The sequence below is a fragment of the Scylla paramamosain genome, chromosome 20 (assembly GCF_035594125.1).
Source record: "Scylla paramamosain isolate STU-SP2022 chromosome 20, ASM3559412v1, whole genome shotgun sequence".
Taxonomy (NCBI): domain Eukaryota; kingdom Metazoa; phylum Arthropoda; class Malacostraca; order Decapoda; family Portunidae; genus Scylla; species Scylla paramamosain.
Window position 1 is genome coordinate 10,228,995 of NC_087170.1, and position 27,647 is coordinate 10,256,641.

Here is a 27,647-nt window from a genome sequence, read left to right on the forward strand (position 1 = left end):
GGGATGATATGAGTGAGAGAAACTGAGGGACGAGAAACTGATTCGTCTACTGCTAGAAATGTTAGTAGCGGTTGTTATGGCACTTTGTTCCCGCATAATACCTTTACAGTGTCCGTATATATTAGAACAACTATTATTATTTTATATTATCTAGTCGCTGAGATATTGCGTGACCCAGTAAATGTTGCAGAAGAAATAATAATAAGAGAAACAGAGAGGAGACGCAGGGAAACCGTCACATGTTCCTTTATTTACGTCATGAACGGGAGCTGAGAACGGCGCATGCGCAGTTAAATTTCGGCCATCTTTGTCCAGCGCAGTGTGAAGTGACTCCAGTGTCCCTGTGTTTGCTGGTAATATGAAACTGGGTACAATTTTCACCCCTGACAGTCCTCCTGGAGCGCGCCCCTCGCCCTGCCTCGCAGTCGGGGGACCTCACCCAGGGGACTCGGCCACCTGGGGGCGAATAAAATGGGAATTTCTTACACACTTCCCCAGCTGACCCCTGTTTCAGTGCCTGGGGAAAAGTGTTTTGGTCCCGTGGTTCACCTCCCTCTCCCCTGTGGGTGTGCCGTGCCCCTGGTGTGGGTGGGGAAGGGGTAGCCAAAGGGTGTGTTGTGGGTGTTGGGCTGGAGAGTTGTTGGGTGTGCTGGGTGAGGGCGGGTTTAGCTACAATATGGCCAAAAGGGGACTTGGGTTTGGTTTTGGGTGTTGATGGAGGTTGGGAGTTGCTTACCCATACGTGTGTGGTTTGACTTGACTCGTGCTTCTGATGTATCTAATCTATAGGAAGGTTTATGGGTGTTATTTCAGTTCATTTTGTTCTAAAGTTATGCTTAGTTGAGATTAGTGATCGAAGGGCGTCTTGTTATAATGTTAAACTCGACGCCTTTTACTAACTCCTTTTCAGAGTTGAGTATTAGCAATAAGTACATGTGTAGCAGTGGGTACAGGCAGAGAAAAATGTAGTAATAATGATAAACTAAACAGATAATGAAGTTCAAGGCCTCAAGATATGATAGTGTTTACAATTCGCCGTGACCAGAGCCTCCTGTGAGTGTGGGAATCCCTAGGGAGTGAGGATTTCCGCCTAGAAGTGAGGGTGATAGATAATTGGTGTTGGAATTGTCTGGATGAGGTCTTAAGCTGGGTAGATTATCAGTGACGTACCCTACTCATGCTTTTCGTGTTGACTCCCTCATGCGCTGTTTATATGCTCTGCTTGTGCTTTCGTCTGTGTTTTTTCGCCCGTTTTCTTTGTTGTTTGGTGTGGTGACTGACTCATAGGACAAGAGGATCAATTTTTTTTTTTTTTCATTTACTGATTTGTGGACAATTATTATGTATGTATGTATTATTTTTATTTATTTATTATTTTCCTTTTATTCGTGGTATGTTTTGATGTGTTGATTCATTTGTTTGTGGTTCCCATTGGATGTATTTTGAATTGATCTGTCATGCTTCACAATAATATAGTAACTGAAATTTAGGGAATGGAAGAGTGGGGACGTATGGCAAGATTGGGTGGTATAGGTAGCTAGTTTGTTCTTAGTGTGTGTCAGGTCTTTTTTATAACATTGATATGAAATAAGTGAGGTTAGGTGTTCATAGGTGCTGTGATATGGATGTGGGTTGGCATAGTTCTGCATGTCTTTATTTCTGTCAGTGATTGATATTTACAACTATCTCATGTTAAATATTTGTTTGTTTGTTTTACAGCAGTGTCCTACCTTAGTGTAGCATACTGTCAGCAAAGCAATAAGTGGTAGGTATTGTTCAGTCAAACACAACCAAAGTATGCAAGATTTATAGCACATTTTATTTTTATTTATTTATTTATTTATTTATTTATAAATATGCACAACTTATGAACAGCCTTAATCATACAAGTGAAGATCACACATTAATATGTATCACCTCCACTTATCCACACAGTGCCTCTTTTCCCATCCACCCACACACTGTGCCTTATGTCCTATCCACCCACACACTGTGCCTATGCTCAGCTAGGTCATTAAAGTGTTAAATATTGATATACAAAACTGTGTCTTATATGCATGGCAGATGGCAGTAACTCATGACTATTTTGAGAGTTACACACCTGCTGGGTGATAAAAGAGTGGTGATTGAGGCTTGCATAGTCAGCCTTATCATGTTCATGCCATATGTCCATGATGTTAAACTGTTTCTGAACTATGCCAGCATTGGGTGTGCCTTTCAAGATAGTAATTCTGGTAATTTCTGTAGCTGGGAAGGCTAGTGGAGGATGGTCAGAACTGCATGCTGGACTGAGAAGTGAAGTGTGAACTGTGATCCAAGTGGCTGGATTCTTGTGCTTCTCATAGTTCCATTTGATGCCTTTGTTGTGTCACTTTCAATTAATCTGTCAGTTAATCTTGAGTTTCACAACAGCAGGATGAAAGAAAACAAACAGTAATGGCATCCTTTCCTAATTAATTTCATGAGGACAGGGAATTGTCTGACATGCATGAGGACAAATACCACTACCGTGAAATGCAAAAATGCTAAGTATCAGATGGACTTCATTGAAGTTATAGTTCTTGCTTGCAGAGCCTTAATTTAGTCCAGTATGCTACAGTTCAAATGCTGGAAAATTAATTTATGTTTTTTTTTTACATTTATAGTTCTACCAGCTTATCTACAGCTTGTGCAAGGCATCCATACCAGTGCTTGCCATTAGCCCTTCAAGTTCGTGAAACATTTTGAGGTCAGTGTTAAAGTTGGTGAGAGAGTTTCTTGCAGGTGCCATATTGCTGTTAGATTTGTAGATTTAAAAGTGTTATCATAGGCAGTGATAAGGTTTATCAATAGCTGAAACCACTAATCTAAAAAAAAAAAAAAAAAAAACATGCTTTATATTTCATAGGTGTATTTGTTTGTGTATGTCACTGAAGAACAAAAGTACTTCAATAGTTTGGTACCATAAAGCAGACACACCATAATAATGTAGTGTTGGTTACTCCATTCACTTCATAGAATTTCAAGAATATTAAATACCTGTTATTCCTCATTACATTGGGTATGCAGTAGCGGAGTTATGATGGAGGAATGATGTTCATGGCATGTAGGTAGTGTTTGGTCAAGACAGGCTGAACATACCTCCAATAGTTAACTGTCTGTGGTAATCAAACCTGTCTCCAGTCTTCTGCAGTTACCTCATTGATACTCCACCTGTTTGCTTTACAAATATCTGTTTTTTATGTGTTGATAGATGTGTAGATTTTACATATTTGGTAGGATCACCCATGTGTGAAGAGACACTCAGGTTATACTTTGTTTTTAAGTGTATGACATAGTTTTTAGTGATAGCTGGGTGTAACTTGCAATATCCTTTTATGATGAATTGAATGAAGAGAGGAGTGAGTTAACCATCACCTCACCATCCTCTCCTTGTTCTTTATTTGAAAATAATATTTAAATAAATCTAATAATTGCTATATATAAAAGCCAGTAATTTTTGTTGTGGCTTTGGTTTGTTTTTACTTGTGTTGAGTGGTGCTGTCTGGCGAGGGCTGCATACCTGGCCTCCTGCCCCCATGGCACTGCTCATGGTCAGCTGGTTTCTAGTTGAACTCCCTGTTCAGGATAGAGGGAAGATACCAGAAAAGTTGCAGAAATGCATTGTAGATTAAAGAAAATTTTTTGGCATTTTTTGTATGAAATGAACAACAAACAAATACTATTTAAGATTATAGCAGCTGCTGCAGTGCCTTAATTTACAAAGCATCTGTGAAGTGAAGCTTGACAAGTATAATTAATTTGGAATCAATAAAAATTCCATTGTTTGTGTCAGTGATACACTGAGTCCTGTATATAATGCATACATGCATACTCATCATTTATTGTAAGTGGTCAAAGGAATGCCAGTTACAGCTAAGGTGTTGTGCCTCATAGCTGTTTGATATTCCCCTTAGACTGAGAAATAGGCTTGGAATGAAGGCTGAAGGAAATTTTAGAATCCTTACATGTCTTGGTGCCAGGTTTCATGACATCAGCAAAAGGATTTCATGGCAGTGTGATGGCCGGTTGTGATAGAAGGTGTGCATATATTTGTGGAGGTGTTCCGAGCTTAGGTTGTATACCCTGAGACCTCAGGTGTGTTGTGAGTAACAGTGTTACTCTATTTACTTACTGACTTGTTAGGACACTTCTATGGCTTGCCATTGGCAGTGTTAGCTTCATCATGTAACTATTTTGAAGTAAGATCACCCCATAAAATGATAACAGTAATGATGATCATTCTATTTTTTACTCAAAAATATAGATAACTTGGTGTAAGAAATCTGGGAATGTAATATATATATATATATATATATATATATATATATATATATATATATATATATATATATATATATATATATATATGTGTGTGTGTGTGTGTGTTAAAGAAATGAGGAAAACTCTAGAATTAATAAAAGCTGTGGTTAGAAAAAGATAGTAATGTAAATATATAAAAGAAAGGTGAAAAGTAACAAGATTTTAGGATAATTAAAGAAAAGGAAAACTGATATTAAAATAGAGTAATTATAGGTTGTGGAGGTGTTGGTTTAGATACAACCTTCCACATGAATGAACAGTTTATTTGCTGCTTGTTGTAATGAATCTTCAGATGCCAGGTGTTGCTGCAACTTTGCCATGAACATGTAGTGTCTGCCATGGCTGTGAATATCTGTACACTTTTCTTCATTCTTGTTGGAGTGTTTGTCCAATACTGAATCCTTTTAACAGGGAGGCAAGGTGTGTGTATGTGTGTGTGTGTGTGTGTGTGTGTGTGTGTGTGTGTGTGTGTGTGTGTGTGTGTGTGTGTGTGTGTGTGTGTGTGTGTGTGTGTGTGTGTGTGTGTGTGCATGCATGCATGCACACATTAGTTGCCACTTTTGTGAGGTGCAGTTTATGTTAGAGTCATGGGTTTACACAGAAGTCATGAATCCTATTTGTACTGTGGTTTTAACTCATATATATAAATACCAAGAGATTTTAAGATGTGAGTTAACTTAGCTTATTATGAGATAATCATAGACTTATTGAGAACAGAAGCAGGGCATATGGAAGAGTAAAAAATTTTGATTGCTTTGACAGAGAGAGAGAGAGAGAGAGAGAGAGAGAGAGAGAGAGAGAGAGAGAGAGAGAGAGAGAGAGAGAGAGAAATTTGTTATGCTTTGTAAGGTTTGTTTGCAAATGTTACATGTCTTCAGAAATAGGAGAGCACGTTTCTTCCTACCTTGGATGAGAGTTACCTGTGATGTCTCCCCAGATGTGTGTATGTGTGTGTGTGTGTGTGTGTGTTAGTCACCTTGTTGTCGTGGTTCATAGAAGTAAGCAGTCCTTTGTGGGAAAGCTCCAGCAGGGGGGGAAGGAAAGTTTTCCAAGAGCATTAAGAGTGTAAAGGATGAGGGTTCTTGGTGAAAAATATGGTGTTTACTTGTAATAATATTGACTTGGATATGTAATGTAATGTTTCTCTTTTCAGCTGCACAGTAAGCGGTTAACTCTCTTGGTGGTTTGAAGTGAAAAGATGTCAGAAACGGCTTTGAAATTTGGCCCAGAGTGGCTACGAGTCCTGTCCCACGGCGGTAGTGTGTCCTCTCCACCACCCAGCCCGGGAGTCAACAAGATGAAGGTCAGTGGCTGTGCCTCTGTCTCGGGAAACTTCAAAAGGAGAACTGACAGCAAAGGAGTGGGAGATACTTCAAGAACATTTTGCCTTGCTAGCAGGTCACCTTTAGGGTGTTTCACTACATTTATAGCATGCAGTGTCAGTAATTTGGGAGCTCCAGTAGTAAGATTAAGAACATTTATTGACTTTCATTTGGATCTTTGTGTTTAGGCAAAACATTATTGATTTTTTGCAAGCTAGAGAAAAATTTGAACAAAGGAAAGTGGATATATTGGTTTTTAGAAAGGTGGCATTTAGTTGGTGTGGTAAGACGCTGTACTGCTAGCAGAGGGCAGAACATCGCTATGGTCGGGAGGAGATGTTGGCACTCTTCAATAAGCATCAAAGTCCACCAGATGGAATGCAAGCGCTTGGCTCGTTGTATGTCGACAAGGCTCAAGAACCACTGGCTTTCATACCCATGAATGAGGAAGAACAGGTAAGACAGAAGAGTGTGTGTAAGTCCCTCTGAATTATTCCCTGGGAAAAAAGTTACTTTGGAACAAGTATAGAACAGAATTTTTGTTTCAATTCTAGTTTACAAAAGATAGATCCCTTTGATTTCAATGGAATTCCTCAAAAATCCATGTGGAAACAATATTAAAATTACATTTTTTGAAAAACCATTTTAATGTTCTTTCCAGCTGTACTTAAAAAATGATGAAAATCTAATGATTAACGTAGCAGAACATTAACAAAAAGTATTGCCTAGAGCTGAGTGCAGCTGAGTATCTCACTGGCACTAACAGCTTGTGGGATCTTCAAAGTGAAAACTTTAAAGATCCTGTGTAGAGATATCTTTTTGAAGTTTGTCATCTAGTGTAGCATTTATATTTTTAAAATGATTCACTGGCTACTTCAATCTTCTGCTGATGTGAGAAATGTTTCCTTTCTATTTTTCAGCGTATGTGGCAGAGAGGGGTAAACAGTGATGTAGTGCTTCGTCAGGCTGGGCGTGCTCCTGTCAATGGGGTGGGGAGAGGACGAGGAGGCAGTGTGGATCGGGGTCGGGGACGCGGCAGGGGTACTGCCTCTTATTACACTCGTGGGCTCAGCTATGATGAAGAGGTGGAACCACGGGGCCATAAAGAAGGAGGACCACCCGGCATTGGCATTAGGTAGGATCAAGATGTTTTATTTTGTCAATTTTCAATACAACTAATCTTTTGCTGCATAAGGAGAAAGGATCCTTGAAGAGTAGATCATTATATATGCTTATTGAATGGCAGTAGCTAAGTCTCATTCAGTAAAGTTATTTACTTTTCATAGTTTTTAAATTCATTTAAGGAGACTCACCAATGATTCTAAGTTCAATAATTTGAATACTAAGGTAACATTTCTGAAGTGACTCAAGAGACCATTGCTTGTTCCCAGAAGTAAACCCTATGAGAGGTCGCAGAGTGTGCATGAGCAAAGGCCTTGGAGTGAGCGGGCCCCCGCTGGCACAGTGCCAGGGGTTGGTGTTGTGCCTGAGGACCGCAATGGAGCAGTATCACCACGGAAGGAGCAGGGACGGGCCTCCACAGAGAACTGGAGGTCCCGGGCTGGTGAAAATGATGACAGTGAACGCTGGAGGGGAGTTGGGGGCGGCCGGAGTGAAAAGTGGGGTTAGTTTGAATCTGTAGTGTTTGCTTTTATCTATCTTAAGATTTCTTGCTCTGTGATACAGTGTTCAGTGACTTGGTGGATCAGTGACTAGCACACTTGTCCTATTGTGTGGGCCTGGGTGTAAGTGAAATGTGTATGCTTAGTTATATGTCTATAATCAAGTACATTTGGCTTGTACTTTTCCTTTATCTCTCTATATCTTGTTTTCCTGTAACATTTAATTGTCACTAATTTTTTTTTACTATCTCGTCCCAGGTCCTCGTGGGTGGCGTGAGCGAGAGAATGGGCTGGAGGGTGACTGGGAGGAGGGGTTAGGGCGGGGCAGTACCCGAGGGATGCCTGCCTCATCACGGGGCATGCGGCAACCCTGGGACGAGAAAGATGGGCATTTCCGCAAGTCCTGGGATGAGGACAATTTGCCAGAATGGTGAGGAGCATGATGAAAAATGTGATGTGGAGGCATTAATTGGAATGTTGGATAGAGAAAGATGGATTTATTATTTTTTACTGGAAGACTAATGCATATAAGTATTATGTGTTACTGTTGGAAGTATTTTACAACTGATTATTACTTAGAAATTTTGAATGTTACAATGCCTTGCTCATTAAGAGAAGCTGAGGTGGACACCATCAGTTTTCATCGCTGATAGAGAATGTCTCTCTCCAGGTATATCGTCCGAGCAACTGAAAACTCTGATGAGAAAGGTGGGAGTTTTGATGCTTCTGGTGCCTTCCATGGACCAGGATCTGGGTGGTCTGATGAGGAGGAGCCCACAGCTGAGGGGCGCGGCTGTGGCCCTGGCAGACCTCGTCAGAAGTCCTCCAGCCCTGACAAAGGCATTTTACCTGAGAACTCTGCAACTGACAAAGCAGAGGCTGGCAAGGGTCAGGATGACTCTGAGTCACTGGAGGAGAAGGCACAGAAGAAAGGAATAGAGGAGGAGCCTCAGCCTAGACACTCCCCAATGAACAATGGGATGGACCCTGCTCAAGCTCTTCACCCGCCTATTGATTCCATACCCTCTGAGGTGCATTTCTTTAACATATATGTAGGTTATTTTTCCATCACACAACCCCAGTTTTGTTTAAATGCAACATTAATTTTGCTGCTTTGCATATTCATGAAATATTTTTCCTGAAATCTTGCTTCTGCTTAGTTTCTTTGTGCAAACAAACCAATGCTGATTATATACTAATCTTTAACTAACTCTTATGTATGATTGTGAACTTGTGAAATAATTTTGATTTTTGAAATATGAATGTGTTTGTATATACATGGATGCCATGTCCTGGCTGTCCCCTTTTAAAGGGAATGTCAGCCTGGTGTACTGATAGTTTAAAAGTGCAGCTATAGTTTTATCTGGATATCTGACAAAGGTGCAAGTTTTTGGCTGAATTTGTTACAATTACAACATTTCTGAGAAGCCACCTTAGTGCAGTATGAACCTGGGTATGTGTTAGAAAGATAATTTTCTAAATGGATTTTTGTATGTGATGGAAACATGGAAAAATGTTGACTTAACTTTATCTGTGTTTGACACTCATCACAGATTAGTAATGATGATTGCTGATTAGATTTAGTCATAGTGAATGTGGAGTCTTAAGATAGGGAAAGGGATGGTTGATTAACTTTTGATTCTTGAGCAATACTGAATTTTGGAACATGAAAATATGCTGGAATAGCCTGGGAGAGCAATATGAATTTCATGTAATTTGTAGATTATGGCAATGAGACAGTAGTTGCGATTGCAATGGCTGTATTTCTGAAGCTCTTCACTGCTGACAGGGATCAACCACAGAAGAATCACAAGGCAGGGAAGAGAACAGGGGAAGCCCAAATGAGATGGAGCCGGGCAATGTCATTCCTGAAGCCATGATGAATGGTGTGGCCTCAGAGGAAGAGAGCAGTGGGAGGGAGGCCCCAGCACCACCCCCATTCCAGGGTGGAGTGGGACCAGTCCCAGTCCCAGTCCCAGTGCAAGCACAGAACTCTGAGGGTCCAGAACCTGTGCCTGGGTTGGGACGGGAGCACCAGGGGGAGGAGGAGAAGCTGGAGCACATGCAGAGTGTTGCAGATGACTTGGTGGCAAAGCTGGTTGAAGAAGATGATCCTCGCCCCCGGTCCAACCCTCCCAACCCTGGTGTGACACCCCCAGGGCAAATGGGGCCCATGCCTGAGCCAGCACCCCATCCCACTCACACTGCCACGGAGGACAAGTGGTACTACACTGACCCTCAGGTAGGCAGTGGGTGGCAGCCTTCTGTATACTACTAGTTTTTTTCTTTCATGGTCTGCTGAGCATCTGCTTATTATGAGAAACATGAATGAAAAAAGTCCTAAACATAATGTGACACCAGTCATTACCATCATCAGCAGAATTGTTCCAATTCCACTTGGGAAGAATTCCAAGAAAACCATAACCATTAATGTGAGCCACTCCACTTGCTATATAAGATGTCACAAATGACTACAATTTGTATTTAGAGTTACTGATGTGTGAATGTTGCTGTAGAATCAACAAGTAGCATTTTATATATATGAAAAATATTAATGAATTGTGAATATTTCAGGGTGAGATTCAGGGTCCCTTCTCCTCAAACGACATGGCAGAGTGGTACAAGGCCGGCTACTTCACCCCGAGCCTGCTGCTTAAGCGCGATTGTGATGACCAGTTTGCTCAGCTGGGGGACCTTACCAGGGTTTTTGGTAGGGTGCCCTTCATTCCAGGACCTCCAGTTCCTCCCCTTAAGGTAAGAGACAAGTTTCTATCTCTCAGTAAAGAGCTCCATAAATGACCATGAATAAAATTGATAATTCTACTGTTAAGTGTTGCAGGAACCATTTTATAAAGTCATTTTGTGTAGTTTCTGAGTGCTTGATTCTTTTTTTAATACAGATATTGTCATCTGCTTACTTGTATCTTTGTTTGCATTGTCCAGCCTATAATTTCACCTTTTTTTTGATGACAGCCATGAATAACCAAGTTGATATCCTTAGTCCTTTCATGTTTCTTGGACACAGGCATTTTTCAAGTAAATACTAACTAAATTCTTGTAAATTTGTGCCTGTCATCCCAAAATATATGATTTGCAACTTCAGTGGCTATGGTGCTTGTAAAACAGTAAGCAAAAATGGTCTTATTTATGACTTCAGCTACCAGAACTGCTGGCAGCACAGAAGCAGCAGGCTGAAAGAGAGCGCTTGGAGTTGCTACAGACTTATATGTTGCAGAAGCAAGTTTACCAACAGCAGATTGCTGCCAGGTGGGTCTTTGTGCGTCTTCATTCCTGGGTATTGGCTGCTGTGTTATGTTGATAGTGAACCTAATAGCATCACTTAGGGATGGGAGTGACAATGTCAGAAGCAATTTTGTCAGTGCATGACACATGTGTATAAATAATGGCTGATGAGATAATGTCTTCATTTCCCCAGACAACAAGTGTTACAAAAGCTACAAAGTCTTGAGGAGTGGAGCACACTCAACCCCATCCAGCAGCAGCAGTTGTTCATGCAGCACATGATGACTATGTTCCCTGGCCACCCTCCCATCCCCCCCACAGTGCCTCCATCCACTGCCATACCTCAGACCACCCAGGTGTCCGCCCCCATCCCTGACCCAAGGATTGTTGCTGGACCAGATCCTAGAATCCTGCCGGGCCCTGCTGGACCACCATCCTCTAAACCTCAGGATCCCATACAAGCTCTTGTTGCACAAATGGTAAGAGGTCCATCTACTGGTGTGTTGTGTGTCACTACTTGTGTAACCTTGTAAAGATGAGAAGTGGTCTACATCACATCCTGAAGGGAAGAATGTGAAGATGTAATAAAGAAAGGTTATAGGAAAAGATAGGAGATAATTACAAAGTTATTTAAACAATCCATATTTTTATTTGCTTCTTGCAGCAAACCAACTCCATTACCAATAACACAGCCATGACCAGCTCCTGTGAGGGGTTGCTGACCTCCCAGCTAACAGCAACATCCATGGCAGCTGAAAACCCCCTGCAGAAATTATTGATGCAGCTGCAGAGGGGACAGCAGCCTGGAATGGGACCAATGGGAGGAGGCCCAGTAGGAGGAGGAGCCCTGGGAGTGGGTATGGCAGGAGCAGCGGGGGGAGTAGGGGGAGTGACAGCTCCCTCAGTGGCCACGCCTCCCACAACCGTGCCAACAATAGAGAAGCCGCCTGAGCAGCAGTTTGATGCCATCCAGTCCCTCATGCAACAGCTCACCAACATGCAGACTCCAGCACAGGACCAGATACAACAGGTAATGGCAGCATAGCAAAATAAAAATTGATGATCAAAATTCAATTTAGAAAACTGAAAGTGGTGTTCTTGACATTGGCCTAAGGAGGAGAGATATCATTGAATCACTGTATACTTAGATGTAACTTAAAAATATTTCTATTGCAGCTCTTAACCCCTGAGAGACAGGTGACAAATTTTTCTGGCCCCCAGGCAAAGGATGGATGATCAAATTATCTAGTCAGCATTTCAAGGAATTTGAACTTGTCACTGGGATTTAGGAGTTACTGTACCTCCAAGCCTGATGTAGAACTTGTCCCCTTAGGGTTCCATGTCCATGTGACTCAAGGCATGGCTATGCATGCATTTTGCGATTTTTCTGCCTCCAATTCTTCATCTAAATATACCTGGCCAATGATTTTGATTCCCTTAGTGAGAGTGTACTTTAATGGAGCTAGATGTTACTGTGCCATTTCTTGGAAGTAGTGTTAGTTTTGATGACAGTGAGACCAGCAGTATTGGTGGCAGAGCCTGAAGCCACTAGCGAAACCCCTTGAACTACACCTCACTCATTTCTCAAATATTTGATTTAATTTAATTTAATTTTTTTTTATGTAGAAGGGACACCAGCCAAGGGCAACAAAATAAAAAAAAAAAAAAAAAATAGCCCACCGAGATCCTGGTTCGTGAATAGGGTCTGAAGCGGTAGTCAGAAATTGAAGGATAAGTGTCTTGAAATCTCCCTCTTGAATGAGTTCAAGTCATAGGAAGTGGAAATACAAAAGCAGGCAGGGAGTTCCAGAGTTTACCAGATCAAGATCCCTTTGAGAATATTGGTTAAGTTGTGCATTAGAGAGGTGGACAGAATAGGGTTGAGAGAAAGAAGAAAGTCTTGTGCAGCAAGCCCACAGGAGGGGGGGAGGCATGCAGTTAGCAAAATCAGAAGAGCTGTTATCATAAAAATAGTGCTAGAAGATAGCTAGAGATGCAACTTAGTGGTGATGAGAAAGAGGCTGAAGACAGTCAGTCAGAGCAGAGGAGTTGATGAGATGAGAAGCTTTTGATTCCACCCTGTCTAAAAATGAGTGGAACCTCCCCAAGGCATGTGAAGCATGGGAATTGACTACAAATTATCACTGGGAGGCTTTGGGCTTGAGACAGATTAAGAAGGAAGTGGGGATAAGTATGATCATATTAAGTAAAGCCATCAACCTTGTCACAACTGTGTAATTAATAATAAAGAAATAAAGTAAGCAAAATCCAATAAAATGTAAAAACTTACTCAGCTAAGGTGAGAACACTCTTGCCACACATCCTTGTACTTTGGGGATTAATGTTAGTTATTTTTAAGGCAATTCCATTGTGCTGACTTGTGATGTCATGATCTGGATGGTCTATGTGAAGGGCATTGTCAGGTGTGTGTGTGTATATATATATATATATATATATATATATATATATATATATATATATATATATATATATATATATATATATATATATATATATATATATTTATATATATAATACACCATTAGGACCGTATGCCATTCATGTCGTGCTGGTAATTTTAACGGGTAATCAAATAAATTTGTGTCATTTCTAGAGTTGGAAGTGTCACAAGCAAAATAGCTTGTAATGTTAGGTTTTTGATGGAAACACAAAACTCTCTGCAGGAGGAGCAGCGCAGACGTGATGAAGACCAGAAGAGAATAGAGGAAGAGAGGAAGCTGTTGGAAGACCAAAAGAGAGCTGAAGAAGAGAGAATCAAAATTGAGGAACTCAGGTAGGTCATATTTTGTGTGGACTTGGGGTTCTATTAATGATATGTGCCTTAGTACCTGTAGGTGAAAAAGTGTATAATAGAGCATGGAAACATTCTTGTGCATATGAAAACATTCTTGTAATATAGTATTCATGTACTGAAAGCATTGTTATCCTCTTTTCAGGCTGAAGGAGGAACTGAAGAGGCAGGAGGAGCAGAGAAGAAGCCTGGAAGCACTGCGACGCCAGCATGAGGAGGAGGCTCAGAGGCTGGAGGAGGAGAGGAGGAAGATCATGGAGGAGCAGATAAGAAGGCAGGAGGAGATGAGAAGAATTGAAGAGGAGAAGGTTAGGAAAGAAGAGGAGCAGAAAAAATTGAAAGTAAGTATATCAATAATTTCTTACAAGGAGTAAGGTTCGGTATATATTAGTAGATTGTTTTGTAAGAGCTTTGGGGAAGGTGTTCATTGCTTTGTTCTCTTTAGGATCAACAGATGAATGAAGCCAAGCGGAGACAAGAGGAGCAGCTGCGCCGCCAAGAGGAACACAGGCGACAACAGCAGCAGCAACAACAGCAGCAGCAGCAGCAGCAGCAGCAGCAGCAGCAGCAGCATCAACAACAGCAGCAGCAGCAGCAGCAGCATCAACAACAGCAGCAGCCACAGCATCAACAGCAGCAGCAACAACAGCAACAACAACAGCAACAACAACTACTTCAGCAGCAACAGCAGCAGCAGCTGCTTCAACAGAAGCAGCAAGAAGAAGCAGCCAAGAGGAAAGAGGAAGCTAGAAGACAAGAGGAACTCCGTAGACAGCAGGAGGAGGAAAGAAAGAGACAGGAGGAAGAGAGGAGAAGGTAAAAATTATAGTAGAAAATAACTCCCTACAAGTAATTAATTTAAGATGCAAAGTATCTGTTTTATATAACTTTTTAAAATGCATGACTTCAGTACTCATGAGCAACTTCAGCAGCCATCACAAAGACTGAATCAGGACCTCCCAACTTTAGTCACAGTACTGTACTATCTCTGCAAAGTCCTGCTTTGAATATTTAAAATTTCATCTCTACTTTTTGGGATGCTGTTAGTCTACACAACGCTATAGTGATCCTACAGTTGCTTAATATTGTCATTGCTTGTGGCAGGCGAGAAGAGGAGGAGGAAGAAGCAAGACAGCAAGCACAAATCCAGGAGGAAATGAGGAGGATTGCCCTAGAAGAGGAACGGAGACACATGCAACAGGTCAGTGGAGGAAGAGTCAGGAAAGAATAAAAGGAGTCACTAATCCATTAGGTTTCTCTATTGACTGATGTATACTTTGGTACTGTTGTTTTAGCATAAGATGCAGACATCTTTGCTTTGCATTATATGATATGCTTTTTCTTGTTTTACATGTCTCAGGTGGAGGAAGAGGAGCGTCAGAGACAGGCTGAGGAGGAAGACAGGAGACACCAACACCTTTTGCATCTAAAGAATATCCTACCTGCCTGGAATACACAGAACCCAGCTCCAGCCCCTGAGGCAGCCCCAGCGCCCTCCCTGGCTGATATTCAGCGTGCCCAGGAGGAGAAGGAGAGGAGGGTGAGCATCTCCAGTGTACTGGCAAACACATGTAGTATAGCTATGCATGTTCGTTACCTAGCATTAGGTAGTCTAGAGTTGTCGTAAGTAGGTGCTATTTTTCTCTCAGGAACGGGAAGTGGAGCTCCAGATGCAGCAGCAGCGGCAGAGGGATGCCCAGAGACAGGCAGCAGAAGAGGCACGTCAGAAGAACTCTGGCCTGAAGTGGGCTGCCAAGGCTCAAGCCAATCCTGCTCCTGCTCCTGTCAAGTCTCTCCTGGAGATTCAAGCAGAGGAGGAAAAGGAGCTAAAGAAAGTAAGCACTTGTATTGGGGATAGAAGGTAGTGATGAGATTTTTAGAACAGTACATCGTGTCCTAAATATTCATGAGGATTGTATTTTGTCTTAAGTGAAAGTATGTCAAAAGCTAGGTTTCTTGAACTTGCATAATTCTGATAGTGGTCATTAGTTTTAAAACTAATTTATTTTTAGATTACAAATTATATACCTAATTCTTGTTACACAAAAAAAATATTTATCAATGATCAATTTCAAGTTGCACACAGTTAATAATTGAATCTGTGGCACATAGCGCCAAGAGAAGGAGGCAGCTGAGCGAGCAGCAGCAGTCAGCCACATGAGTTTGGGGGCGGCAGGTGTGTGGGGCTCTGCCATGTCCAACCTTTCCTGGGCCAGCCGTGCCTCCACTGTGGGGACAACTGCGGCCAGCCACCAGTCTAGTCAACAGGTGTGTGGTAGGCAGTGTGGGTGACAGAGGTGCCCTTGATCAGTTGTTAGTATAGCAAATTTCAACTTGTAGTGATGTGGTCTGTTAGGTGTGCTTAGTATAAGTTGCCATAAAAGGAATCCAGACTTGGTTAGGCAAGTGCATCTTCTTGCATGAGATTAATTTCCTTTAAATGAATATCTGATATAGTGTTTAGTACCTTTCAATAAAATGTTTGCTGTTGATGTATCGAATTGTAAGCTTATTGTAGATGTATCTATTGTGGTTATGAGGCAAACATTAATGATTATAATCTTGTGGCAGTGGGGTGGAAACAGTGGTGGTCAGTCAGCTGGAGGTGGTTTGTGGAACAATACAAGCCAGCCTGCTGCAGTCACTACCTCCAACCCCGGCCAATCCGTCTGGAACAATGATCACTCCTCCATCTGGAACCATGCTGACAACTCATCATCCACTGGTGAGATACTGACCCTTTTCTTGTCTGTCTTTTAGTTCTGCAATAGGTAACATGCTTTGTTACAGGTTTCCTTGATAACTGTGTGATGGCTTTATAATGAGAGTAGGTATTTGAGGTTCATGTCATCTACCTCTAAGTTAACATCAGCTATTCAAATCACTGCACCATCAGCTGAGATTAAGTGTACCATATTGTGTCTTACTGAAAACCAATCTCTTCCCTACTGCAGAAGGTAACTGTGGGGTTCAGGCTCTGTACTTGTGCAAGATGTTGAGATGCTTCATGTTTTGAGCAAAGTTTTCTGAGGCACTATCTTAACCATTCAGATGATGATCTAGCTAATTAGTTTTGTCCATACTTTAAGGTGGATTCTGGGACAACCCAACCATTCAGATGATGATCTAGCTAATTAGTTTTGTCCATACTTTAAGGTGGATTCTGGGACAACCCTGAGCCCAGCAAACCCAAGCCAGCAAGTGGCAGGACCCCCACCAAACCCAACAACCCAAACCAGAACCACAACCGAGGTGGTGGGCCAGCAGGGGCACCACAGCACAACAACAGTACAAGTACCCGGGTCAGCAAGAAGAAGAATAAGGATGAGAGTGACATGGTGAAGAAGTTGTTCACTGAGAATGTTTCCCAGGCAGACAATTTCACTCAGTGGTGTAAATCTTCACTTAACACCATGAAGGTTCATGCTTCTATTGACAGTAAGTTGATGTGTTTTTTTTTATTTGTTCGTATGTTATGAGTGACTGGTTTGTAAACATTTAGTGGGTCTTGTGAGCTGTGATGAGAAAGACAGTGAGGAGGGCTGTGGTGAGAGCTTTATGGGATTGACCAAGTTGGGGGGAAAAATGCAATAATAATTTCATACAATGCTAACACGATAATTCATCAAATTCTCAAAACTGACATGTGCTTTTGAGGCATATATTTCCACCATTAATTGTCCAATTTTGATGACAAGGGAATTAAAATTCCTAAAATTGGTGACTATTTTGATTGAGTATTTAGGGATTTTTTTTTTTTTTTTAGCTTAACCTTGAGGATTTTTTTCTTAGCAGGCAATGAAACCAAAAATTAAAATTGTCACTGCTATCAAAGTGTCACAAGAAAAAAAACAAAACATGGAAAAATCTAAACCTCAATTTTCTTTTATTTTCATTAAAAAATTTAAACTTTGCTACAAATTTAATTAAACAACTTCTCTAAAGGAACTTGATAGCTCACAAAAAAATTGGTGGTTTGGTTCATAAGTAACAAAAATATAAATTAAATTAAATATGATAGGCTGTGATGAGTGACTGGTTCACTAACATACTGTGGGAAACCTACTGTGAGTCTGTGAGCTGAGAGAGGGAGAGGTATATATATATATATATATATATATATATATATATATATATATATATATATATATATATATATATATATCCCTAGGAGGGGAATAAACCGGATGTCTGCCTGTTATATAGGTAGGTCTTCACTTCCTTGAGCACATGCCTGTTAGTTTTCTAGTGATTTTAGCTCCACAACTGCCAATGTATGAGGTAAAGAACAAGAAAGCACTAATGAAATGTATCCTTTCAGTTCCAACCTTTGTAACCTTCCTGGCGGAGGTTGAGTCCCCTTATGAAGTGCACGACTACATTCGCTCCTACCTTGGGGACAGCAAGGAGGTGAGGGAGTTTGCCAAGCAGTATTTGGAGCGGCGCAGCAAAGCTCGCAACGCTCAGAAGGAGCGGGAGGTGGAGGATGACATCCTGGCGCCGGCACCAGCTGTCAACCCCACTACCTCAGAGTTCCAAGAGGTCAAGGTGAGCATCACAACAGCTGAATAATTAAACGCAATTGTTATGCATGTGTGACTTTGGCAAATCACAAATTGTTTTGAGTTGGGCAGATTTCATACATAATATCAGTGTTCATTATCAAAACACCTTCACCACTTGTTTGGGCAGGACATGAGCAGTAGCTTGCAGTGTTGTCATTATCATAACAAAATTAGTTTTAGGAAATTATGGTAAAGTTTAAGGTTTATGATTAAGGAAAGCCATCTGAATAATTAGTTGCCTCATTTTCTTCCTCCTCTTGTTCATTGCACTTCATCATTCTTGCTGAAAAACTAGCTCGTACCTTGGTGTTGGCTGACTAACACACATCCCTCACAGGCCCGCAGCAGGAAGGCAAACAAAAAGAAGATGCAGAAGGTGGACAGCAGCATACTTGGCTTCAATGTGACCTCCAATGAGCGCATCAATGTTGGAGAACGCGAGTATGCTGAGTGAAGCAGACAAAGCAGCACAGATCCCCAATCAGGAAAACATGGTAGGCAAATGTGATTAAATTGGCATTATTGTTGCATGGTACATAAAACTTAACTGCACATGAAACATTAATTTCGAGAAATACATGAACCATTATCTTTTGTTCTTTATAACTTTATCGGTGTTCTGCAAAGTTTCATACTCATGTTTTTTTTGCACAGCGCTTCACTGGGAATAGGACTAGTTGGAGAGACAGAGTGTGTTACCCCATGAGAACAAGTGGAGTTGGACCAAACAGTGGCAACGTGGGTACAAAACGAAGCAGAAAAAAATAATTAACGTCCACTCTGAAAACATTAATTTCTTATGCAACTGTGTGGATATCATATTGAGGAGGGAAGGGGCAATGGGAAGCCAATGCTCAGATTATCTACTAGGCACATTTAGCATGCCTCAAGTGTTTACTGTGAGCAGGTGGAGGGAGGACGGCTTGTGTGTAGTAGCATTTGTGGCTGGTCCAGTGTTGCTCCCTGCCTTGTCTCGTCTTGAGCATATTTTCCAAGAAAGTATGATGATTTAGTTATTAAAAGTCAAAGTTGTCTGTGATAGTGGCCTGCTTACAGATTTAGGCAAGTTCTTGAAAATGGAACATTATTACTTGAAATTTACTAAAGCTTTATATATCTTGGAAAGGAATAATGTGCATATATTCCATGTTCTGCTGTAGGATGGAGGAATGGCATAAATTTGTATTAATTCCATCAGTTTAAGTTTTCTATCATCCTGTTGTTCAGATAGCAGCATTTCCTTCTTGAAAAAATTTTTGAGCAATTACAATGAAACCACTAAACTCAAAGGATGAAAAGCCAGCTGGAATCTGTGACACTTGAAACTTGTGAACAATTTCACTGCATATGTGGTGGTCTTACATCTTCAGTAAACTGAGACTGGCTGTTGCCTGACCTTCACAAAGTCCAGGCTAGTGACATCTTGTTTGCACCCCAGAGTCTGCTCTGCCATCCATGTCTTGAGGTTACCTGTAAGAAAATAAAAAGTTGAGTGGGAAGAGGCACACATTTATCTAGTTTTTGTTCATTGTGGTCTTTAGTTTTATAACATTCACTTATCACCTCCACTGCATTCTGTATTTGCTCTCAAGTTATCCTTTCATCTGCTGACAATCTTACAAAATCTGACTATTTATAGATTCTCAGCTGATCAGAGGACTTAGAGAAGACATTAAACTTGTTGGAAGTTAGTGGATGTTACAGAACTACTGTCCACGATTGTACTGGTGCCCATCTAAAACTGTTCTTGACCCTTTGGCTGCTTATGACACTATCACTTACTTCCATTTGAGTAACCAAATGCAAATGTAATGAGCAAAAATATAACACAGGCATTAAAAGGTTATAACTACTTGAGTACTCTTTTGCCATCAATGGTGTCTTGAAAATTAAACTTTAAATTTGTTTACACTAGTGTTTTGTCAAGCTTTAGGAGAACCCACAACAGTAAGAGTTGATCTAAATCTCAGAACGTGGGAAACATCATTATGCTGAGTTCTTCAAGCACAGAGCAGCAGATGGTGCCATTTGATGGAGCATTTGCTGGTTAAGTTTTAAATTGAGCCCTTGCTGGTCTGGTTTTAAACTGAGTTATTAGTCTTAAGTAATAATACACTGGTGGAGCAGATTCACATTCACTAAATTCTTACTCATTGAGATGTATTACTGGTTCAGTATTATCTTAGCTCATGAGAGTCAGTTGGGGTATAATGATTTAATACTTATGGCTTCCCTAATGATGTAAGCTGACTGCTGACTACCATTCTTTTCCACTTCATTACTTGTATGCTTTACATCTCATGTCATTTGTGCAGGAAATGTATATATCATAGTTTCATCTCTTCACTACATATTCCTTCTGACAGATGTGATTGACTGAATCATGTCTCGCCTTTCTGTTTTTCTGTTCCTGTTGTTGTGTTGCCAAAATGGCTGCCTGCTTGACTGTTCATGCAGACAGGTGCCTATGCTCTCTTTTATTTGTTTCTGCCATGTATAGTTGCATCATTTAGTTACTGCTTTTCTTTTTGCCTAAATATGTGATGGACAATAGTAAGCAGTAAAATGACATCTCAAAATAAATTTCTAACACTCCAGTAATTAGTGCAGGAGGGATGTATGTAAACCTGTAAAAATTTTGGATCTTTTCATATGTTTGTAACTGTTGCTTCTATCAACAACAAATTTAATAAAAAAAAGTTTTCTGTGAGGTAGAAGATGAATGACTGTATGACAAAATGTACTCCTAGGATAAATAAAACCATATAAGGTGACGACTGCCGGGGCTTAGGGTGGCTTCGTCACTTTAAAATTGAATGCTTACACTGGAGTTGCTTGGCATAAGGTGTATCATACTCCCAGGGAAACTAGTTATCAGGTTATACCTAAGGTTGTAATACAAGAAGTACTATTTTTGTTAATACATGCATGGAACTTTTTGTCTGACATTCAGACTTTACAATCAGTGGTTGTTACCGATATACTGCCGTATGTGGCTGGCTACTCTTCTGTACTTAAAAATTATTTATTATTTTTTTATTGATGGAAACATAAAGGGAACCAAATATGCTCTCAAACTTAACTGATTTACCTGACTTGAGATATACATGATTTGCTGGGAGGAGCATAGAAATATGTCAGCTTCCAAACTTTGAGTTAGGAGGTTTTTTTTGCTGATGAAAAGCTGCTCGATTATAAGTAGATAAAGTTTTTATATGAAGTATTCATAATATGAACTGCTTGGTCCTTTGTTGATATAATAAGATACTGTCTGAGCTGCTGTCTATGTTGGCAAGTGCAGAACAGCCTGGGAGAGTAAGCTGCTGTATAATGGAAGGGCTGCCACTGTTACATGAGAAAATTGACACCACCATTAATAAAATCAGTATTACATTTTGAAACTCAGAAGGCATGGAAACTTAAGTGTGCAAGCACCAAAACCTCAAGTGTGCTGCAGTGCTTGAGTGTGGTCTTCCGGGGTCAGTGCTGTGTGAGGCTGTTGTTATGGGCAAGAGGAGTGTGCCTATGTTGTTAATACAGAAATGTTTTGGTGCTCAAATCCAGAGATTCTGGAATCCTTAATACAAAAGAAAAAATTGATTGGTATTCTTCTAACCTGCTGCATGATGTGATGACTTGTGAAGAGTTACAGGTGCTGACCTGGAAAGCAGCTCAAGGCTCCAGGACTTGTATCTCTGCCCAAGCTTGCCAGGAGCCTGGAGTCCGCAAGTCCCTGACATCCCACTTGTGGTCCCCAGGAGAGTTTCACCATCCAGTCATCTCAAATAATTATGATACACTAATGTGGATAATCAGAATCAAAAGTATAATAAATAAATATACATAAATGCAAAATAATAAATTAAATATGAAAGGCTGCAATCTATTTCTTTAATATATATATATATATATATATATATATATATATATATATATATATATATATATATATATATATATATATATATATATATATATATATATATATATATATACTGCAGTTCTAACTACAGAAAAAAAAAGCATATTTAAGATCTGAAGTGACTGAACTTACGAGGTAAGGGATTAAAAGGTCAAGAAAATGAGATGTCATTCTGGCTATGGATTGCAAAGCTGAAGCTATTAGGTAACTATATAAAGCAATCACGGGCAGGATGGTGTGTCGTCAAGGATGGAGAACCATCCTACCGGTAAAAAAAAAAAAAATCAAGTGCTTCCAGAGGTGTGGGATTGAAGGCAAATGGATTTACGCGGAAGCCTGAGAGTCCCCGAGCCACGCTCCACCACCATCGTGGGTACCACAGAAACCGCGAAAAATCGTGTCTAAAGTTCTTTCAGTGCCTCTGTGCTCTTGGTCACTTCGCAGACTTGTGTTTCTAGTGTGCCAGTTTCCCCTCTGCTATGAACACGTGAATTATATATCTCACAGGCCATTGTGACACCCAGGTTTTCCAAGGTAGTCATTTATCAAGCGACCTGAAGTAATGGTGATCAGCCGAATGAGTTGTGCGCTGACTGTCCGACCACTGATTCCATTCAGTGCTTAGATTCGTAGCGAGGAGCGCTAGCTATTGTTCCATGCAGTACCCAGATTCAGCACGCATACAAACAGGGAAATATACTATGATGACCGAACAACTGCACCTGTGGACAAGTAGTATATCTCCATGCCTGTGTACGATTAAACCAATGACTAATGAACCAGCTGACAACTATTCCATTGAACAATTGCATCAAATAGCTACTAGTGGATGTGAAATATGAACCAGTGCAGTCATTATAAATGATATATATATATATATATATATATATATATATATATATATATATATATATATATATATATATATATATATATATATATATATATATATATATATATATATATGAAAATAACATAGCTGAACAAATGACAGTTGGACAGTCCTCTACTTAATCATTATCACTGGCTCAGTTATCAATTGAAGCCGTTTGTGTGGCGACAAATTTTCTAAGTAAATCATTGTCAATAGTTAAACTGACAACTCTTCAGTCGTTGTCACTGGCTCAATAAAACTGGTTCAATAACTGTCCTAGAACTGGGATGCATCTTAAGCTGTGACAGGTCTTCACCGGGAAGGATGATGGAACCACTGGAAGGATGAGTAGAAGGCGGTGTCGCAAAATTTCCCGGCGTGTTAAGGCTCGACGATACCCTGGAGAAGCCGTTTTATTTCAGACAGGAAGGAAAATTTCAGTACAGCGGCACTTAAACGTTACCACTCATTTTGAGGCCTTTGTACTCCCTTTCATTACACTATTGATGCTACATCTATCACTCGTTCATCACTACAAAGAAGAACCAAGAAACCTCCAACAATATGATTCCCTGAGAAGAATAAGACAATTAACCCAACACTAACACGCAGCCAAACAAAATCAAGCTAACGTCAGTATAACAGCATTGGTTGCTTCTGAATTAATCACGCTGATGCACAGTTATCACAGTGGATTTATTTTCAATCTTCATACAACACTGAATCTATTCGGTTCCGCTATGAAAAGGGAGGGGAGGGGGAGCGGAGGGAAGGGAAGTGAACAAGGGACACGAAGTGAACAAGGGATCGAAGTGAAGGTATCGTAGAGATAGGAGGGGATACTACTTCGGTATGCGATCTACCTGTCATGAAGCTTTTTTTTTTTTTCCTTTTATTATGAAGAGACAAGGTAAACACTTGTCTTGGTTTCGAGAGAATGTCTGGTCAGAGACTCTGAAGCATGAGTGGAATGTCTGTTCGAGAGTCGAAGCTTGCAGATGATCCAGAATGTTCCCGAGTCAAACGACAGTGAGGCTGAAGTAGAAAACAACTGAAACCACGGAAGACGAAATGATGGGCCCTGGGTCTTCGGAGTGAAGAAAGGCGGAGATTGCCGCTATTTTTACGTACGAAGAAATCGTGAAACACTAGAATCCATAATTCAAAGAGAAGATGCGCAAAATTCTGTTATTCATTCTGACGAATAGCTAACATATTCTAGTTTAAATCGTTTAAATCACCATCATTTAACTGTCAACCATCAGAGACATTATGTTCATCCAAACACTGCTGCAAACACCCAGGCAATTAATTGAAAGAAGCAGGCTAAATTCAAAAGTTCGCATTTTTTTTTTTTTTTTTTTAATGAGTTAGAGACTTTTCGATCACACATCGATTATTTCTGCTGACATATGATAAGAAAAAAACTAGATCTATTTCTCGCTTTCCTAACTGATGTCGTTCGATTCACCGGTAAAATTGTAGTTTCAAATTTGCTTAATTCTATTTTTTTTAATAATAATAAACGTATAAAAGTTTTATTTAAAAAATTATATATATATATATATATATATATATATATATATATATATATATATATATATATATATATATATATATATATATATATATATATATATATATATATAATGGTAATCATTTTATTAAAAAATAAATAAATGTATATTCAGAATATTTTATTTAAACCATAATAAATAAATGAAACATGTAGATCGCATACCAAAGTAGAATTTGACTCCTGTAGATCACGTTGGCTATGTAGCACCGAGGAGGGTGTACGGGGGAGTGGAGGAAGAGGGGGAGAGGTGGGACTTTTTTTCTTTTTAAGGAAAAAAACAGGAGGAATGAAGGGAAAGATAAGAAGGCAATAAAATACATACAGAAAGCGAAGACGGTTAATAATAGAATGCGAATTCTTCAGTAACTTGAACCAAATCGACAACAATCTTCACCTAGCGTCCTGACTTCTCTTACCATGCCTTAAAGGGAAGTTCCCGTGGGTTTCAATGGTGTTTTCATGATCCTAGCAATAGCAATGATCCGCTGCATCATCAGCGGAAAAAAAAAAAGCCGTGAGAGTTTACCTCATCATATCTGTAGTCTTTGAAAATAGTTGATTGTACAAAGCGTACGGGTCATAACATAAAACTTAGCATGATTATAAATATGTTCGTTGCCACCTTGCCTCTTTAACACTGTCATTTTCCTTGTTTCCTTTGTAGAAATCTATGGTTTGAATGGCCTTTGATTTAGACTAGAGGGAAGCATACCGTGCTGCATTATTCATCCAGTTTCATATTATTATTATTATTATTATTATTATTATTATTATTATTATTATTATTACGGTATCATTGCAGTTTCCCCCAATAAACCGCACGTAAGTATGAAGTGTCTCACGGTCTACATCACACTGCTAGGAGCATTTCTAACCCCATATTACCTTGTCGCAAACGAATAATAAAGCCGGGACGCAATTTCAAAGATTTACCTCAGTTTTTAGCTGGGATCCTGTTTCCACAATCATTGAAAGGAAAGTGAGTGTGTTCGTGTGTTGGTTAGGATAGGTAAGGTTAGGTTATCTTAACTTTCTGGTTGTGTTCAAATATACTAATGGTGGGGGTTCAAGGGGGCACAGCCCCCTGGTTATAATAGATTTTTGGTTTGCTACATTTAGGAAATTTCCTTGACTTCTAGGAAAATTTCCCTACATTTTCAAAGTCTATATATCACTCGCATGTGCCGCCCCCCAAAAACCCCCGGTTCCCCACTTGGCCCCCAAGCTTGCTGGAGGGGTTGGGGGGCTGTGGGTAGAGATTGGGGATATTGGGTGAAACTGCAAATTTACCATTATTATTAGTAGTAGTGGTGGTGGTGATAAAGTAGTAGTTAGTGTTTGACGAGTAGTAATGAGTTCTAGTCAAGACGGCACCTAACCACGACGGCCCTCCACGACGGCCCTCCCCCACGGCCCCGTGTTTACCAGGACGGCCCCATTTTGTAGGACGATAATAATAATTCAAACGTATTTATTACATTCTCAATTCTCACACATACATACATACAAATAATAATATAAATCGGGGCTCCTGTACATGTCCAATCTTCTAGAGAGACGTAAAATACAATAGGAAGTAATAATTTTTTAAAAGATCTAAAATTACACATTTTATTGCATTAAAAATCAATTCACCTAGGCCTACACACCAAGCAGCCTAGAAAATTTCCTAAGAAGAGAAGATGTGGATATTTCACCCGTCTCATAACTCTCCCAGAGCTTGAATAGTTTCCCTTCTGTAGTTGTTGTTCTTTTCCTCTTGTATCTTCTTAATTTCCTCTCTCTTACCAGGCGAAGTTGCAGGGTTACGAGTTGTGACTCATGGTGCAGCAGGGGGACTAATTTGTAGAGTTGGTGAGAATGGTTCCGGGCTTTTTCGTTAATCCGTCTGTGCCACCCTTCGACATCGTTATTTGTTCTCACCGACTTCCCATAGACACTCCAAGCTGCTGGGGGCCAGAGAGTGCTGTCAATCCATGTTTTGCTAATGTAATGACATAGTGACATGAAAGCAAATAACAAAGGTACCTGTTTCGTATTTTTGTCTTCTCCTCTCACAAATGCATGGATGGAGAACAGCTGGTAAAAAGGCTTTGAAACAATCTTAAAAGTAGCATCCATGTACCATGTTCTTGCCTTCTTAAGCACTTCTAGCTGCTGGGTTATAGCGAATAGCAAATGTCTGGCTTCAACGTAAATGTCTCGTTGGAGGAAGTTAGGTGGAAGAAAGTTTTCTGAAATGTCAAATTCAAGGTCCTTTGGATCCTCGGGACGCATTGCTTGTCGAAGTCGGTTGGCCCGACGAATAAGTAATCCAGGTTTTGGTACACTGGCCTCAGGGTCTTCAGGTTTTATTTCTTTCAATATTGCGTCTTCCACAATTGCTGCTGCTGACCTAAACACATCTTCTCTTGCCTTATTCTTTATATCAGCAACGATCTTAATGGCCTGTTTTTCTGGTTGAGCGGGGTGGCAGTGATTGAAGAGACCAGCTGTGAAGGTTTCACCATCTTGAATTACAGTAGCTTTGCACGTTGTGGTTTTATTTTGTACACTATATATATATATATATATATATATATATATATATATATATATATATATATATATATATATATATATATATATATATATATATATAACATTAGTGACAGTATATAATGGAAATAACAACAAATAAGTTACCTTGAACAGTTATCACACTGGAGTGCATGGTGACGGCCAGTGACCACCCTGTCACAAACTACACAAAGTGCAGCTGCGGGCTGTTTAGTGCGAACAGAGCGATGGCTTGGTGTCGTCATGATGAGGCTTTAAAAATAATGATTCCACCAACAGAACGGCTTTTGACATGACCTCGCCTCTCTCTCTCTCTCTCTCTCTCTCTGAATGGAATGGGCACGCACACAAACACACATTGTATTGTATTCTACGTCTCTCTAGAAGATTGGACATGTACAGGAGAATGTAATAAATACGTGTAAATTATTATTATCGTCCTACAAAATGGGGCCGTCCTGGTAAACACGGGGCCGTGGGGGAGGGCCGTCGTGGAGGGCCGTCGTGGTTAGGGGCCGTCTTGACCTGCTTCCGTAGTAATAGTTGGTGTTTGACGGGTAGCAGCAGTAGTTGTTGTTGTTGTCGTCGTCGTCGTCGTCGTTGTAGTAGTTATTGCTGTTGTTGTTGTAGTGGTAGTTTGACAAGCACTGCTCTTCCTCTTCTCCCACCTTTCTTGCTAAACCTAACGAGCATTTTAATAATACTGGCGAACTAACGAGCTGACTGCTACCCTAACAACTTCCCGTCGTTACGAATGGTACTTGATTAAGCTAATGAGTCATTCCAATTAATGGTTGGAGAACTGTAG

At 40.2% G+C, this 27,647-nt stretch overlaps 1 protein-coding gene across 9 annotated transcripts in view; it reads left to right on the forward strand.

Moving 5' to 3' along the window:
* Positions 1-21,505, forward strand: part of LOC135110287 (GRB10-interacting GYF protein 2-like) — a 23,346-nt gene extending 1,841 nt beyond the window's left edge. The window contains exons 1-26 of one of the 9 annotated variants that reach the window (XM_064022458.1): positions 261-353; positions 1,720-1,765; positions 2,646-2,728; positions 5,495-5,644; positions 5,967-6,119; positions 6,584-6,798; positions 7,055-7,287; positions 7,544-7,715; positions 7,956-8,337; positions 9,075-9,527; positions 9,860-10,039; positions 10,443-10,552; positions 10,722-11,007; positions 11,193-11,558; positions 13,213-13,322; positions 13,486-13,681; positions 13,786-14,156; positions 14,445-14,541; positions 14,701-14,880; positions 14,990-15,175; positions 15,453-15,608; positions 15,912-16,065; positions 16,497-16,778; positions 17,662-17,888; positions 18,243-18,399; positions 18,560-21,505. In XM_064022458.1, coding sequence (XP_063878528.1) covers positions 5,540-5,644; positions 5,967-6,119; positions 6,584-6,798; positions 7,055-7,287; positions 7,544-7,715; positions 7,956-8,337; positions 9,075-9,527; positions 9,860-10,039; positions 10,443-10,552; positions 10,722-11,007; positions 11,193-11,558; positions 13,213-13,322; positions 13,486-13,681; positions 13,786-14,156; positions 14,445-14,541; positions 14,701-14,880; positions 14,990-15,175; positions 15,453-15,608; positions 15,912-16,065; positions 16,497-16,778; positions 17,662-17,888; positions 18,243-18,359 — 4,731 coding nt within the window. In that variant the 5' untranslated portion in view covers positions 261-353; positions 1,720-1,765; positions 2,646-2,728; positions 5,495-5,539 and the 3' untranslated portion in view covers positions 18,360-18,399; positions 18,560-21,505. Of the gene's footprint in view, positions 1-242; positions 354-1,719; positions 1,766-2,645; positions 2,729-5,494; positions 5,645-5,923; positions 6,120-6,583; positions 6,799-7,054; positions 7,288-7,543; positions 7,716-7,955; positions 8,338-9,074; positions 9,528-9,859; positions 10,040-10,442; positions 10,553-10,721; positions 11,008-11,192; positions 11,559-13,212; positions 13,323-13,485; positions 13,682-13,785; positions 14,157-14,444; positions 14,542-14,700; positions 14,881-14,989; positions 15,176-15,452; positions 15,609-15,911; positions 16,066-16,496; positions 16,779-17,661; positions 17,889-18,242; positions 18,400-18,559 lie in introns of those variants that run through there. The other 8 variants (XM_064022465.1, XM_064022464.1, XM_064022463.1 and 5 more) reach the window with 8 other exon arrangements.
* Positions 21,506-27,647: the final 6,142 nt, after the last annotated feature.